Source organism: Anabas testudineus, chromosome 16 (assembly GCF_900324465.2).
Source record: "Anabas testudineus chromosome 16, fAnaTes1.2, whole genome shotgun sequence".
Classification (NCBI taxonomy): domain Eukaryota; kingdom Metazoa; phylum Chordata; class Actinopteri; order Anabantiformes; family Anabantidae; genus Anabas; species Anabas testudineus.
In genome coordinates, this window is record NC_046625.1 from 22260975 (window position 1) to 22278894 (window position 17920).

Below are 17920 nucleotides of genomic sequence, written 5' to 3' on the forward strand. Positions count from 1 at the left end.
ATATGGAGTTCTTTTTCCTTGTAAAATGATCATCCTTTAACCATACCAGCCCCCATCTGTGACTTCAGGGTGTGTCTCATTTGTAATAAAAAGCTTGCACAAAGGGGGAACGGACGGAGTCGGAGATAGGAAATCCTGGGTGAAGCATTTATGATGCTAAGACCTCAGGCCGGCTCCCCTTGCAACTAAAAAGGCCAAGGGTCCTTGTTGTGCTTTATTGTCTCCATCTCTTAGTGTATGAAACATGTTGTGGTAATTTTGGACCCAACAGAACCTTAGTAAATCAGGCCGTACATACGCTAATTTCCTGGCAATTCATAAGGCTACTAAAATATTGTATTCAAAAGTGGTGCACAACTTGCACCATTTCCGTACTGGTAAAATTCAAATGGGAACTTTTTAAACGATTGACTAATGGATTAATGAATCACTTGAAGCATTCTGATGCCTTTCACTTAATTGGTGCAAAAGAGTAATTTAACAAACTAATCATTGAATGTTAATTAACAGAGACAATGTCTTACAATGGAGTAAATCCCATATACAGGACCAACACAGAGCCGACTGTTGATATGTTGATGTCAAGATTATCGAGGGATCTGTATAAGTCTTCACTACACTGTGAGGTCAGGCCTGGATGATGTCATCCCCTCAGATTATCACAAAACCTGCCCTTTGTGTGTCTGCATAACCAAAGACAGCGCCGTTGCTTCAGGCCTGAAAGTGTGTGTTTCTGTATGTGTGTAGTTGTGCATGTGTTTGCATTGGGATGTGATTAATAATACGCGTTTGGCACAAACATGCTCATCGTGTAATTCTGCTGCCATACATCGTTAATGATGGTGTAATGGATGGAGTCATTTTCATGCCGCTGCTCCTCCACTCGACAGCACTTAACCTGCAGCTGATCACAGATCTGCTCTCAATTCATGTGGACATGAAAGAGACACGTTACCTGTAAAAACACAGAGGAGAACCTTTTTTAAGATGTCATCAGATTTCATATTGTAACACTGTTACTGACTGAGCTAGAACCGCAGTTCATTTCTACCATAGGTCATTTGAGGTGACTGCCTGTTGGAGCATTTCCAACAATTAGACAGGCATGAAATCTTCGTGATTGAATCATTAGTTGAAACACTGATCAAAAAATGTGGTACACTGAAATAAAATCATCGGTACACAATTGAGATTTGCAATATAAATCAATTATGATTCAATTTAGCCTCTACAGCGCAGCATTTCATACCATGACGACAGAAAAACCAGAGTAAAGACGGCCTGATGATCACATTATCTTTGCATTTGGCTTCATTGTTCTAGCTTACATTGTGCTCATTTAAGCCTATTTGTGTCGGTGGAGAGGGGAGCGGTGAGGTCATTTTGTTTTGTGTTGTCCTGACTAATCAATAGTAAGTGATACATTTGTCCCACTAGTGTTATTATCGGTCAATACAAGAGCTGCAGTAGTGGGAGTTAGAAGCAGTTAGTAAAACATTTCTGTTAGATGGTGTGAGAAATTTAGAGCAGCAGTTGTGCCTTACTCTAACATTTACATTTGCATGTTATTCATTTGTAAAGTTTTGTAATAATGTTTTGATAGAAACGTAAAGTATCAGTATTACAATACCATGGAGTACATCTGAGTATTCAGGTTGTACATCCATGTGTGTGTTGTTCTTGTCAATGTGATGGGTGAAGAACGTCTCGAGGGAAATTTTGTCATATTTGGCACACATGTCCACTTGATTTAGGTGGTCAGAGGTCAAAAGTCAAGGTCACTGTGACTTCATGTATGTCGTAAGTGTTACCTGTCAGGAATGCCTGGAAGGAATTTCATTACTTGTTTCTTCTGGTACAAACGTCCATTTGGACTCGTGCAGTAAAACAAACTTTACTAGCTCAACAGCAATGTGGTAACTCTAGTTAGAAACAGTCACCTTAACCAAAGTGATTTAATTTAACCGCATACAGAACTCTGCAGTCCATTGCAGCTGTGTGGCGTGACAGTCCTGTGCCTTTTGCAGCCACTGTCAGCCCCGACTGCCTGCTGACCTCTGGCTTTCCATTAATAAAGAGCAGAGTAAATGCATTTCCATTTAAGAAGGTAATTTTTAGGAGACAGTGTTGGTATTTCTACGCAGCACACAGTTGAAGTATCCTGTTTTGTCTAATTTAACCGCAGCATTGGAAGATGCAGATGTACCAGTAATTGGAGCATCTTTCATACAGACTTATAATCAAGGCTAATACATCCTTTGGTGAACTTCGATGAGAACTGACACTAAATGTAAATTGCGGGCTTAATATAATGGAGTGTGTGGGTAGGCTGGTTAGAAAAACAGATCTGTGCAGAGCTCTAATACAAATCAATCCTAACAAATTCTACAAATGTGATTTCAGCCTCCCTTGTGGATGGCTGTCTTTTTCTTTTTTTTTACATTCTAAGGAGGAACAAAGAAAGTGGCTTTATTCTAGCTGATGCAAGCACACTGAATCCACATTTTGTAGACTTTTCAAAAAGGTTTGTCTAAAATGTATTTTGGATGGAACAGAGCTGAAATTGCATTTGAGCGCAGTCAGTCGCATATGATGTCCTCTTTCCGTCTTAATCCCCTACCCTTTGTGCAAACACGTAGCTTTTCTGATTAACTCATTTTCATCTGAATGCAATCTGGCTTGATTTGATTTGCTATCCAGAGCAATTGCCTTTCATATTAGTGCGATTACGTTTAAGAACAAAGCGGCCATTATACAGAGACTTATGGCGTTAGTGGAAAAAAGGACCATCACATTGCCATCAGTAGCGTCCCTACTGAGAGATATGGGTATTAGGAGAGAGAGATAACAGTCTCTTGCACATGCACGCACGGATACCATGACATTTCTCCTGGCTGTGGGAAGCACAACCGCTGTGTCTGCAGCCATGAGCGTTAGAAGTGAGCATCCAACAAAGCTGAGGGTCTGTTTATCATTATCAGCCCATTAATGTGTTTGTAAAACCACTTGCGCCATTTGCTCCGTATGTTGTGAAGACTGTAATCTGGGGTTACACGTCATAAATTCTCATCTCGCTGAAATCCAATTAAGGCTGTATTTAACTCTGGATCCACTTCAGCGCTGCCTTCGCGCGTCGTATGTGGAATAATTGCTCTCGGCGTCTCCGTTTTTGATTTTCATCTCTCAGTCAAGGACAGAATGAAGTGCAGATGTGCAGTGGCTCAGCTCCTCCAATATACACAGTCTGTACAGTGAACCCAATAATAGACATGTTCAATTACACTCATGGTGTTTTAGTGGCTTGAGTGTTACAGTGGTGTAAACAATGCTGACGCCTGTTTGATGTCTGTACTCCGCACTCTGGGCATTCAATGATACAGACTGACAACACTGCAAATTTCCTGCTCCACTAGCAGCTCAGCATGAGGATGAGAGTGTCAGTCTGTCAGTTTGCTGTCAGTCCAACACTTTAGTCTGGAGCAACATATCTTGACACCAGACCACTACACAGATTGCTGTAAGACTTACTGGCCACTCTTCTCAACTGCCTGAAATGCCAGTTGCACATGTAATATAAACTATATGGAACAGTACTTCAGAGGTGAGGCATGCTCAAACGAAACACTAAAACACAAACGGAACTCTTCAAAATAAAAGAGCTTTGCAACCTAAAACTCCTACTGCTTCTACTACCAGGTGCTCAACATATACATGAGATGGAAGGTTTGAAGAAATGACACAGCACACTTATTATGTGCCACATTGCTGGTTAATCACAATTCATCCCTGTCACACAGCTCTCTAAACAACTTACAATCCCGCAGACTGTCACACAAACAGAATGCTGGTTTGAGCGAAGGTGGAGGTGGAGTCAATGCAGGATGCTGTCAGCTGGGGTTCAAAGAGTCCAATCAGGCACTCTGCAACCCATCGTCATGAATACACACAAATTGCAAAACAATTATATACACTAAAATGATAATTATGACCTGGGGTTATAAGAGCACTCCAAAAATGTAAATGGCTGAGCATATTTTAGTCCCATTGTCCTTTCCTATAGTGCTTCTAACTACATTTTCCTCCTTCCCTTCTTCATTCAGTATTTGCAGAGCCACTTTTAAATGGGGATGTTCCCATCAAGTCGTCCCTGATTGGAGTCCCATTATGTACCTGCCACTTCAGACTCCAATGTTCTTCTTATATTTACTTAATTGTTCATTAAACATGGTCCAGTAATAGAGACTGTCAGAGTTAACTGGACATTGAGTTGTTCTGAAACTGTGCAGAGCCTTCACCACATATTTTATCACTCTTCTGTAACCCCAATTATTTCCTGACTGTCGCAGGGAAAAACAGCATTTGCTCTTTACTGTGGAACTGCAGCATTAAAAAAACAGATTTTACTACTTTTTCATTCTGTGAATTATTATTTCAAGAAATGACAATGTTGTGCGTGCACAGAGCGCTGAAAGCCACCAGAAGAATACGTTGTCGTTGCACTGCTACAGGTCACAGAACACTGGTGGTGTGCAAGTACAAGTCGTCAGAACTGTCAGAGCTCCTCTGTTATCATCAACAGCGTCTCTGAGTCATCACACATTTCTATAAATCAAGCGGTCCTCTGCTTCTGTGAATTTGTGTGTGTGTGTGTGTGTGTGTGTGTGTGTTGACCCACCGTCCATCCTCCACCTAACAACGACGATCCCACTTTTCTGTGCACACGTCAGACTTACTGCAGCCACTCAAGGTAATATAACAATAAGCCACTCTGTGTATGGACGTATTTTACAGGAGCATTTGACTGAAGAGCTTTCTTACGTCCCCCTTTTTCCAATTTACATAATCCTCCCAGAAATCTTTAACATTTGAATGTTGTTTTTTCTGGAATATTGCCTCCTTAATGCGAGGCGAGACAGGTTGCATTGCTGGTTTTTGGACTGTGAAGTAAATTCCTCCCACATGACTGGCTGGTATGGTTTCTGTTTTTACGCACACACACACACACACACACACACACACACACACGCCTGTGAAACTGGACTCTTATTTCCATATACACCTATGACTGAGTGGGTACAGTACATAAACACAAACCTATTCTAAACCAGAATGCTTATTTGAATTGCACACCTCTTTTATTTCTTTAGTTCTAGAATCCATCACTGTGTATTACATTATTCCAAGTCAGTTCTCATCAATAAACATTCCCTACATTTACTGTAAGACTTCCCATTGAGCTCTGTGGGAGCTCTAATGAAACGTGCATCTGAATAATAGTGAGCAAGTTTGTGTGTGTGTGTGTGTGTGTGTCTTTCCTCTGCTTATTAGAAAGGCTTTGGCATTTACAACAGTAAACACATTCATCAGCAGCGACAGATGATTATCTGTTTAATTTTGGGGCCTCGCAAGACGTCGCAGGTTTTGTTGTCGCTGTCATCAGGGTGCAGCTGTACAGAAACAGCAGCATTTTGTCAAGGAAAGACACCGCTGTGTTTTTTTCCTCCAGCTTGTCTGTCCTTTAACCTGCCCAGCGCAGTGCAACGTGGGAATACATGCACATACTGTAAAATGGTTGGATTGAAGACAGTTGTCGTGCAAGAGGAACTGTCACTGCAGTCAAACTAAGAGCTGCCATTAATGTAATTTATTTTGTGTGGCACACGAGAACACGCAGACCATCAGTGAAGTGCATTAGCTTTTTAAGCCTTAGATCCAAAAATCACTTGCTCATGCATTGTTCTTTTGTAACGTCGGCGTGTCAAATAAACAGATTTGTTTCATATCAATAAGTTAAGATGTATAATCATAAGCTATCATGGAAAATACAACTGCGCTAAGATAATATCGCTTTAAGGCACCAGCATGAATAGATATCAGACAGATATCTATTCATGCTGATGACAACAACTGTAATTTTATATCTCTGTCTCCTAAAATTGATGTTTCTAACGACTCTGCAATTACATCATTCTTTGGGCATGTAATTGCGACAACATTATGTTTTATCTTAACATATATAACATTTTGATCATTTGCATAAAAACATGTTGACACTGAACATATACAGAAAAAAAACTGCTCATTAAGTTTCCTCCAAAATATCTAATATTGCAATATGACACCCAGTTTGTCTGACTCCAGTATCATTAAAGCTTCCTATGCTTGGTTTCAGGCACATAGTTATGGTTAGAGAAAAATTGTAGTCTGATTTAATGGAGACAAATTCCTTCCTATAGAGCTAAACTGCTCCACCATTGGATTTTGTAGAGATCATAATTTTAGTTTGGTTATGTGAGGAAGCAATGTGTAAAGTAAAGGTAAACGACGGAGGTCACAGGCGTATAATGTACTGGACTGTGAACCACAGCGACAAGTATTTTAGACCATTTTTAACAGTGCACTATATGAAGCAATGATATACTGTAGGCACCTGAGTGATCAACGGGACGAACAACCAGCTGAATCTGTTACCCATCAAGGTTGCCAAACCAGATAATTCAACACATGGCCAAAAGCGGCACAGGAGACGCCGTTAGCACAGACTGCATTAGCACTCACCACCGAACAGCTACATGTTTGTAAATGTCCATTAGCTTGGTCTCTGTGCATTTAGTGTTTAGAGTGTGACAGAAAACAGGAGGTGACCTTCAAAAATCTATTTAAGAAAGGATATGGGGCATTAGAAAAGAGGATCACTGATAGGACCAAGGCCATTTGTATAGTATAAACAATCAAACTATATTAACAATCGAAAACAAGAACTTGTGCAGGCTCGTGTCCATGCTGTTCTTCTGCAGCTTTTCTTCTTTTCAGCAGACCCTACAGTAGACTATTCAACTGATAAACACTATGTTGTTATCTTTGGTTATTCTTAACTCCGGCCAACATCCACTGTTAGAATTGCTTGTTAAAGATTTAGTAAAGTTTGTCCTGTGATCATTGTGATTTTAAACAGTAATATCCTCTCACCCTCTTATAGCCTCAATGATCCATATCCTCCAGGCTTAAACTGCTGCGACTGACGTCCCTGCCAAATTATTAAAATATTTGATGACACAGAGGAGCAACTTTACACAATTTGTACTTCAGAAACGCGGGAATCCGTCTGCCTCTTTGCAGCCTGGTGGCTTTTTTGCCTTGCAGTTTATATGGCAGAGTGTGGCAGCAGGTCCCTCTGTTACTCTGCTAATCAGCCTGTAATCCCTGTGCTGCTGATGTGAGAAGTGATGCTCCACGCGACTCTATCATTTTCTCATCAGTGCTCTCTTTGTCTCTGGCTCTATCTCTCTATCCCACTACATCTCTATCTGAGGGACTGTTGCTTCTCTGTGATTGGGCCATTGTTCCGACTTGCTCACAGAGTCAGCCTGTTGGGCATGTTTACATGGATTCATGCTTCTAGGCTGCTGGCTAATGCAACACCTTTGTTCTTTTAATTGCTTGCTGTTCCAGCCAGAGGCTGAAAGGAATGAATAATTCCACAGCTACAGAATACTAAAATTTCCACCCAGCAGAGAACGTCCCACTCTGAATACACAATGTGCACAGGCACCTTGGTATCTGAACAGCAGCTACATAGACAGGACCTCCTGTAATGTGGACATCGTGTGGCTTTAGTTTTAGCAAAATTAATTTAACCATATTTTTACTTATTGCTTACTTATTATTGTATGTGATTTATTTTAAACAATAATAAACCATACAACTTGTCACCATTTATCACATTTGGTAGATAAGGTAATAATTAAGGCTTTATTCAGAATTATTTTTATTATTTAAAATGAACTTGTATTAATATATATTTTTGTTACTGGGGTTGCAACAGCAAGTGCATAATTTTGCCTGGGACACATGTAAATTCCATCCAATGTATGAAACATGGATATTTTCCACTGTAGAATCTGGAACTGACCGACACAACATCTGATCTAAAAGTTCATTATTTAAACTTTAAACTCCCTGGTTAGTCTCACTAAACTCCTGCTGGTTTCAGTGACAGTGAATGCACTGATAGCGTAACCTTACACCACCCTGAATGCAACCATGCTATTTATTTTAGTAGATAATAAAGGGTGAAAAGTGTCCGTTTCATTTTAATTTTATTCAGTGTCTAGGTTAGTGTTGCACTGTTGTACAGGTGTCCATCTACAGGCCCCAACGGAAATGCTTTATTGTGCCCTGAAATCTAAACTGGCAAAAAATGACATTATCTACCACTGATAGCACACTGTATGTGGGGTCATGTACACTATGAGCATTTCCTACTCTGGGCAAAGGCTTTAATTATTAACAGCAGAGAGTAAATTATTTCTTAACAGCAGGGCTTTTAAGCACGCACCAGTTATTTAACTATTTGTGCCACTCTGCCTCTGAACTGGCAGTAGAAGCTTGAACTTATCTAGACATTAGAAGTTGTATGTGAGACCATATCTATCCAAAGCAGCTGGTCCAGACAGATTACAGACTTAACCTTACCAGCTCTCGCGTATAAAGTCTGTGTAATGTCCGGAAAGTGAAGAAACCTTATTCCTAAGGTTCCCTGGTTAAAGATTTTTAATTTCTGATATGAACATCTACATCAGGGGCAGCCAGTGCTGCTCCTCTACAGCTGAACAGGTAATCATCAGTAGGTAGGGCACGACAGTGGCCCTCGAGAACCAGGATTGGCCAACCCTGAACTTGAATCATGAATCATTGATTCTCACCCCAAGGACACTGAGAATGAATGGGCTGTGAGGTCGGACCCCGAATTACCCTATTTCATTTTTCTACAAATAAAAGCCATCAGAAAAGAAAATGAACATGCTCTAATCACTGACAGAAACAAATTCTAAACACCGGGGCTTTACATGGGTATTTAGCTTTACTGTATGTTTAATAGGTTACTGAGTTCAATGCTGCATTTAAAATAAAGCCCAGAACCAGAATCATCTGTGTTCAGTGTTATTCTGTGGGCTTGTGAAAATCCCACAGCCTTTGGCTCCTTTGAACAATCATCATTTAACAGCAGAGATTCAAAAGGTTGCATTGATTAATTGACAAAGAACATCAAGTTTAATCTTCAGGTCAGATTTCATTTAGCAGGCTAACGCTGGCCAGCTCTGGCTCACATCTCTTCTTTCACTGCCATGTGCTGTTCTCTTCTGCTGCAGAGTAGATGAAAGTGTGTTAATAGCTGCTCCCTATCTGTTAGCTCCTCAAACACAAAGATCGATCGAGGATGGTGTGGGTGTGTCTGCACGCTTGTGTGTGTGTGCAGTTCAGTGATGGAGGTAGGGAGGTGGTGGGCAGTGCTTGGTGTTAGTAATGAGGAGAGGCTCGCCGCGAACAGGAAGCTCCGATAGAGCGCTGAGCTCCCTCGCGGCAGGTTTAGGAGGAGAAGGAGGGTCGGGAGAGCTGGGTATGTGGGAGGTCTGGAGATAGATGAGGCGGAGCTGTCAATAAAGAGCAGCTCTTTATCCTCTGTTAAAGCTCTGTTCATTTCATTACTGTCAGGCTTGTCTGCTGAAAGAGGCCTAGGTAGACTTCCCTGGACACTTTTTTGGTCCGAGGTGAAGCGAGCGAGCTGGCAGGCTGCAGCAGGATGAAGCAGAGTGAGATGTGAGGTGGGCTGGGATCATTAAAAAAAAAAAATGTTCTTGTTGACAAGACCAGATGCACAGTTTAATTAAAGTTAGCTTGGAAAGGAAACTTAATTCTGTGGCACACTCTCCCCTAAAGGCCTGCTTTGGAAAGAGCTTTGTTTACATTGTGTTTTATTGGTTCTGAAGACTTCTCTTTATTGGTTTCTGACAATCTTTTTACTCCATCCCACCCCCAATCTGCTTCACAGACTCTCTCTCACACACACACACATGCACAAAACATTGTTCCAGACCCTCTTTCTGTCAGGGCTGCAGATCATTATGATCAATCAGTGTGAGCCCTCACTGTGCCAGTGTCCTTAACTACATGGCACACTGTGGCCGTCAGGTTGTCTCAATCTAAAATCTACATGGAGGATCTGGACACTGGATCTAGTTGTGTCACTTTGCCTTCCTTTCATTTGAATGTGAGGCCAGATGGAACTAATTCTGAGGTTTTTTCTTTACATCTTGGATACAAAGCAAAATGGGCAGTTTTGCATCATGTTTGTGCTGATATGATATGTAGTGCAAGTCCAATATTTAGCACAGGATCAGTGTTCAGAAGAAAAGTATAGATCAGGATCGGTGCCAAACTGTGCATATATGACCCCCCTGTGGCCCAAAATTGCTTTTTGCCAGAGAACAGTTGGAAAGGAAACAGCTATAAAACAGTGAATATTGACTAATCATTGCACACCTAGTTCAAGCTCTAATTACACCTGGTCAACATAACAATCTTTTACCAGTATCATTTATTGCAAATTAACATCAGTATATATCACAGTGTACAGTTTAATGGAATTATTTATACTTATCGTAATTACCTACTTAATTTTAGGTATGTAATTAGGATAAGTCCGGGTTGCTCAGGCTCTACAATATGTGGCCTGAGTCATTGAACTATTCAGTTAACACACAGCTTTTGGGAAATCAGTGTGCTCCACTCTGCTCAGCCTTTCGGGTAAAGAAAAAAACAATTGACCTTCTTTGATTGGTGAGAAAAGTGAGCCTTTGTAAGAAAAATGTAGAAGTAAATAAAATTTAAATCAAGACGATTAGAAGAAGCAGTCATTCATTCATCTTAATGATGAATCCTTTCACTCTGTGAGAATGAGTCAGTAGTGCTAGGAAAGTTTGATTCTTTGTGTTTCCTTCCTGGTGTCCATACCTCTGCATCTTGATGATTAATCCTTTTTCTGATAAATGGTGATTTTACTGTTAAACTTAGAATTTAGGAATAAAAGATGTTTGGTTAAACACGCGACGTGTTTTGTTAGATCCTGTATTCATGTCTGGTAATTTAGATAATTAGTTTTTGCTGCTGAGCCATCCTCGTAAAAAAATTACACAGAGAGCCTTTGTCAAATCAAAGACTGGTGATAAAACAGGTATTATTTCTGCAATGATGAATATGTCTGATTAGTCAACCACACAGAAAATACATTATACAAGTTGTTGTGGGCAGCATTCATCACAGAACAGCAGTATTGATATTTCTGCAGAACTCTGCATCGGTGGATTATACTTGTGGCCGGATAAGCATGAATACTGCGAAAGATGGGCCACTCATACTACATCTTTTACTACAATACAATACTAAAATTTACTACAATATGTAATTTGATGCATGCGCATATACAAAAAAGAGTTGTGCTTAAGTAGGAAAAGAGAGATTTTAGGTCAGGTTTAAGGTTTATGAGAGCTTATTCTGTAAAAAGGAGTCAGTAGTGCTGGGAAGTTGGATTCTTTTTATTTCTTTCCTGGCGTCCATACCTGCATATATATTACACTTTTGTCCCTGAATATATACGTTTATTTTAAGCCACTGTTTACTAAGAGGAGATTAACTCTGTTTTTCAGGAACTTCCTAAACACATTCACACTGTTATAGACCTGGAAGATGCCAAATACAACCACAGTCTGACCTGTGGCCACTGGGTAGCTTTACCGAAACACTGATGCAAAATATCACTATTTAACATCCTGGAATTAAATTAGACAGAGTTGGAGTACGACGAGTAGTTAAATTGTGGTTTCACACAACCTAAAAAACAAACTTAGATCAAATAAATGTTGTAACTATAATGTATTTGCAAATTACAGCCTGTAAGCATGGTTAAATCAAAACTGTCAGTTTAGCTTATTTATGTTCTGTACAATTAAAGGTTATGTGACTTATGTGACTGTCAGCTTCTCACCTAATTTGTTTTTTTTTTTGTTTTTTTATGCAGCATGCTCTAAACAATCTGGTGACAGATATCCTTTTAAATATTCCCCAGTGCTGCAAATTGAGCACTTTTTGTTTGTCATACAATAAGTTGAACAATGAACAACAATTTTCCTAAAAAGCACTCATTTCAAATCAATCAGTGTGCTCAGCTGAATGTGCAGCCCGGGAGTGTGTGTTTGAATAAAATTGTTTACCATTCTGAAACAATTTTCCATGTCATAGCTTTTCAGTAAAGTAACACCGATGATAACAGCTTAAAATGGCTTAGCCAATGAAGGAAGGGCAAGTGTAATAGAAGAAATGGGCCAAAAATGTAATATACTGCTGTCATCTTTTGAGTGTGTGTTTAAAGGCAAACGGCAGCTAATTATTTTGTCTTTAATAAGCCAAAACAAAGAATAGGAGAAGGAATATTGATCACTGCATCTCTGTCTGTGGCTCATCCCTGATAAAGTGGAATAATGAATGACTGCAGGTGCTGCTTTTTTTGTAATTAATAGTCTTATAATTGAACAAATTAATGAGCTAGTGGATGAAATATGGGAGCAGACATGTGAGCAAAGCAATTGTCTCTCAGGAAAAGACCAATCTGAACTTGTGTAATGAAGAAAAACTTAAATCGCTGGCTCTCTCTCTCTCTCCCTCCCTCCATCTGCTACCATTCGACTTGCTTGTTGTTCTTTAGAGCCCAAGTCACTGCAGTTGCTCTCGGTTTACAGTGCAAAACAGACGACACTAACAGATGATAGAGATTTCTCATTGCATGGATAAATAGAATTAGTGTAATCTCATTTTGTTGGCTGATCAGATAGGAAGTCTAATTCATATCTTGTCTCTTCCATTTCAGAGGTTCTCGTGAATCTCAAGGTTGACTGATGCAGCCATGGGCCAATCGCTGGATCTTTGAGCGCAACCTTCCTCCCCCTCCTCCTCCACCACATGCTCTTCCTCTTCCCCCTCCTTCGTCTCTTCTTCCTTTTCCCCATACAGCTGTAAGTTGAGTCCTCCAGAAACGAGTCATCGACCTACAATACCTCTTTCCTTCCCTTTATCTGCAAACCATGACAAACATAGTTTCTCCGATTCCTGGCCAAGCAAGGTGGCCTTTCCCCAGGTTTCTCTTGTATTTCGCCCCATTGTTGCTTATGGAGAGTTGGTGTCACGCAGCCCCCTCAGGCCCAGAGTCAGATTTCTGCTCCACTTTAGTCCAAAACCGCTTCTTTGGCTTCTTCCTGTCATCATCAGTGTTCCCCACAGTGCCTTGTTCCTGGACCCTTCAGAACCCTGATCCACGGCGCTACACTATCTTCATCAAGGTGACCAAACCTACAGAGAACTGTGTGCCATCACAATTGCGCACCTTCCAGTATGACTCTTTTCTAGAAACTACCCGCACCTACCTGGGCATGGAGAGTTTTGATGAGGTAGTGAGGCTGTGCGACACCTCTGCCCCGGTAGCCTTCCTAGAGGCTGGAAAGCAGTTTGTTCAAATGAGGAAGGGACCTCCACGGACTGGCTTGACCTTCAAAGATGCTGACATGGATTTCAAAACAGAGTATCTGGTGGTGGGGAAACGCAACCCCAGCATGGCGGCCTGTCAGATGCTATGCCAGTGGCTTGAAGACTGTCTGGCCTCCAGCACATCTAACAGGCCCTGTGGTATCATGCAGACTCCATGTTTGTGCTGGGAGCCACCACCGCAGCTCAGTGAGGGGGGTAGCTGCTATCACAATGGAGTTTACCTGGAGAACTGTTTACCCAGTGTGAAAGAGAGTGGAAAAGACGCAAAGATAAATGGTGAGTAGACAATGGCTTACAGTTTTTTAGCTGAAAAGAAGTTGACTTCTAAAACATGCTGATTAAAGGGATTACATCACCGTTCATACATCAGCTGCACCATTTCCACCAGCACTGAAGTGCTCAGACTAACAATTATCTCTGATTCTCTTTAAAACAATAGAGAAAGACAAGCCATGCTTCCTGTGGGTAAAATAGATTTCTTTTTGTTGATGTTGTTGAAAGGTCAGCAAAGTGACACAGAAATAGTATCTTCAGTAGCAATCAAGAAAAACAAAAGAGAAATACCATCTACTGTTGAGTTGTGCAGAGATAGAAACACAAGGATGCATTATAGTGTGAAAATGTGTTTGATTTTTTTTTTTAAAGAGGATAAATGACTGACAGTGAAACAAAAGAAAGTAGAGTGCATTGGCTGAAGCTGAGGGAAGAAAGAGGGTCAAAAAGAGCCAAATAGAAGGTTTAGGTTTCATTTAATGGAAGCAAGCTCTGTGACCTTGCAAGGTCGGCATCGTATCCCATCCCTTTGCTGTCCAGGGAGGGACACTCAATCGGCCTGTGGAAACAGAGCAGAATCAGGTGCTGATATTGGATAGCTTTGGGGATGCTCAGAGCAGGGGCAGGGGGGAGTGAAGTAAGGAGATACAAAAGAAGAAGCTTGAAGGAGAGAAGCAGAAATGTGATGGGATCAGGGTCTGTGGCTTGAAGTCTAATTGTGTGCTGCTTGATCCCGACTCCCCTTTCCTTGGCAGACAGGATGTGGCCTGACATCTCTATCCTGGCTTTGTCAGGACTACCCAGAGGGATGGAACATTTCTCAGCTACCCTTTCACTCCCTACCCTTCCTTTGCTTTTCTCAGTTGCTTCCCCCAATCAGCCTGTGGTCTTATTCCCTCAGTCCTACTGCTCCTCCTCCTTTTCTTAGCCACCATCACTGCCTCCCCATCTTTCCTTCCTCAGGCTGGTAGTGGGCTGGTGCTGAGCCAGTCGTGGGAAGCCAACCAAGCAGAGAAGATGGTGTGGTTGGTATCTCCTACCTTATCCTCCCCCAGTCTCTAGAGCAGCTAATATCCCCTCGCTGCCCCAGCCTCCTCTCCAATAGTTATCACACTTATGTAATCCCGCTTATGGTGCTTAACAGCGGGGTGTGGGCTGTTTGTGCCTTAAGGTGTGAAAAACAAAAAAGAAATATACCATCCACTGTTGAGTTGTGCATAGAGATAGAAAAACAAGGATGCATTATAGTGTGCATCAACCCACACAGTCAAAGCTTCTCCTAGATTTTAATCCCAGGTTCAGAGTACACAAGTGACTGTGGAGCCCCGTGATGAACTCAAATAGAAGATTTGGCTGGATGGGTGACTGGATGGATTGAATTAGCGGATGAAGATAAAGAGAGGCTGGGGAGATGCAATGGATTCTGTCTGAAAATAGGTTGGGGAGCTGGGCGGTTATGGCTCGCTGTGCAGCGAAGAGGGGAATAGAGAGGTGATAGTTGCAAGTGATGAATGAAGGAAAGACAACAGATGCAGAGATGAGTGAGAAAGATTGGCAGAGGAGAATAATGGAGAGTGAAGAGGCTGAGACGAGTCTAGAGGGGGAGTTGTCTGATGTGGCTTTGATGAGAATAGATAGTTGCTGCTTGGGTCAGGTAATATGCAACTGAACTTGTTTGGTCTCAGCACCTCCAGTAACTCAAGAGTTCATAGATCACAGTCTGTCTCCCAGTTTTCCTCGCTCCCTCTTTGCAGGGGGGAGATTGAAGATCCCACCCAGCAGCAGATGGAGGGGTGAGACCTGCTGTCAGCACTCAAACTCTGCACATGTCCAGCTGAAGGCAGGGTTGATAAGAGGTAGTTTAGCTCTTTTTACAGTATGTAGTGCTGGAACATTGCTTTGCACTCAGCCTGTCCTCAAATGGCCCACTGTACCTAAGCATAAAAGTTAAAAGAAAAAACACCTTGGAGAACACTAAGTGACTTTCTTAAAGCCTGACAGAACCAGCTTGAAATATAAAAGAACGGTTTTATTCTTTACATAATACTTGAAAGCTTTTATCAGATGTCCTGTGGAAGTACAGTGGCTGCCATATCATTAAAGTCCGTGTGACCCCATGTATATTTTAGATAACTTCTCGGCTAAATATATTTTGTTCAATAGCAGATTACATTTTACATCAAGTGTAAATGCTCAGCTTCACTGCCGGAAGAAGTGCATCCTTTGTGCAGTGAGGTAGGAAGTTAACGGTGTACAAGTCAGGGTGGTGTCTGGGTTTTTACCTGGAAAATGCAATTTTTATTAATCATATCAATCATTTTTGTTGTACTGTTTGTTGTTGACTACCATTAAGAATAGCCTGTTTGCCTTTCCCCAGCCTCAACCATACCCTATTTGTTATGTTACATTGTTGACCAGCTGGACAACCATTTTGTTAATGTTCCTGAATGCGGCAGAGTGAGTAAGTGTAAGAGGCACTTAAATAGGCATGTTTAGTGCAGAATCCAGACATGCCTTATCAGGCAAAAGGAGAAGGGTGGTTTTCTTTCATACCTATCAACGATATTACTACATTCATATCCACCTAAAAAGCTCTGATTGGTCGAATGTTGCTTCAAAGACAATTTAGGTATGGTTAGGCACAAAAACTGAAGGTTAGGTTTACTGAAAATCGTACTTCCTGGACTGGAAGTACTAGCAGTACTGTGGGCAAGTGGTGCACATCGTCCACCCATCCAACCAACCATTTTTGATCCGTTATAGCACATCACTGTTCAAGGCATCAAAACCATGTCTCATAACAGTGCAAATACATACCTTTACATCCATTGGGCTGGACAAGGCTGCATATAGGCAAGGCTGGTATAGAATATGAGACACAGAGTTAAATTAATATATTGACTTACATTTCAAGGGGGGTCAATATTACCCTTTTATTAATAATTCAAAATCAGACATTTCTCACTCTGCATCATCCAATCGCATGGCAGAGATGGAACAGTTTAATTATCTACTCTACCATGTCAATACAATGTTCAGTATGAAGCTATTAACCTGTATTGATTCTACTGTGGCCGATTGATCATTTTTGAATGATGAGACGTGAGACTTTACGTGTGTTTGTATCACCCTGGTTACACTTTATTTTATACCAGAATGGCAGGAGTTTTCTGGGACATACAGTAAAAGCAAATATGTTAAGATCATGGCAAATATTTGCAATAAACTTCTTAAATGATTTAATTTATAGTTAATTTAAAATTGTAACCCTGCCTTAGTACAGTAATTACAGTAATAAGTAGGAATCCATGTTCAAGACAACCACAGCGCAGTGTGTGAACACAGCCTGTGTGTAGGGAGTGTGTGTGTGTGTGTGTGTGTGTGTGTGTGTGTGTGGATGTGGGGTGAGTTGTGTCACGACGTGTGGCAGAGAACAGGAACAGATTCATTCAGTAGCCCTCTGTGGACTGCAGTGGAGGCAGTGAGTGATTAAAGGGTGGCTCAGAGAGATGTGAGCCAATGAGAAGGCTCATGACTCAGTCGGAACAAAAGAGACACTATTGTGATAACTTTGAGTAAGCGCCAGAAATGACCCAAGAAGCAAACTGAAGGTGTAGAAGGATAGCGCCCCACTACCCATAGTGCTACGGGATCATATGGGACACGACTTTGGTGTGCACATCGTGCCCTCTCACTTCCAGCTTTGCAGTTATTGCAAGTGTGAAGTATTTCCTATAGAACAAAAAGCTTAGAAAAGAACCAAACAAGGACAAAGTGTCACATACTGAGTGCACTTTGCCATGTGACACACAGAGACAGCTCAGTCCTCAGTGCTATCGCACAGCAAACAAAGTCCCGAGTACATCCACTTTGCTTGAATGAGACTCTCCGTGTGTAATTTGCATTTTCTTCACACATTGTTTTGCAGCATATGGGGGCATTGCAACCTCCATATTGGCATGTCAGATACAGACACTCAGAATTTCTACAAAACACTCACAAGGTCATTTCAAAAGCGTATCCATATGTGGTCAAGAAAAGCAGGAATTTGTATGGTGGTGTATCCATTATAGACGCCAATCACTTAATGGTAGACCGTGGCACAATTGGTTGGGCAGTCGGGAGTCATCAGCTTTTAACTGTGGGCCGCAATTTTCAGTCACGGCCCGGGATTCAAAGCTTTCTCATTTTGAGCTTTACCTGTGCTGCTTTCACTGGCCTAGTTAGATTTAGGAATGCCCAAAAAGAGATAAGATACATCATTTCACAA

General features: G+C 41.3%; 1 protein-coding gene across 1 annotated transcript in view; it reads left to right on the plus strand.

Annotated features, from left to right (window-relative positions):
- The window catches only part of LOC113169466 (adhesion G protein-coupled receptor B1-like), a 38598-nt gene extending 23151 nt beyond the window's left edge, over positions 1-15447 (plus strand). Inside the window, exons 2-5 of the mRNA XM_026370865.1 lie at positions 12704-13653; positions 14579-14675; positions 14795-14821; positions 15405-15447. Of these exons, the coding sequence (XP_026226650.1) occupies positions 12918-13653; positions 14579-14675; positions 14795-14821; positions 15405-15447 (903 nt within the window). The 5' untranslated portion in view covers positions 12704-12917. The remainder of the gene's footprint in view (positions 1-12703; positions 13654-14578; positions 14676-14794; positions 14822-15404) is intronic.
- The last annotated feature ends 2473 nt before the right edge of the window (positions 15448-17920 follow it).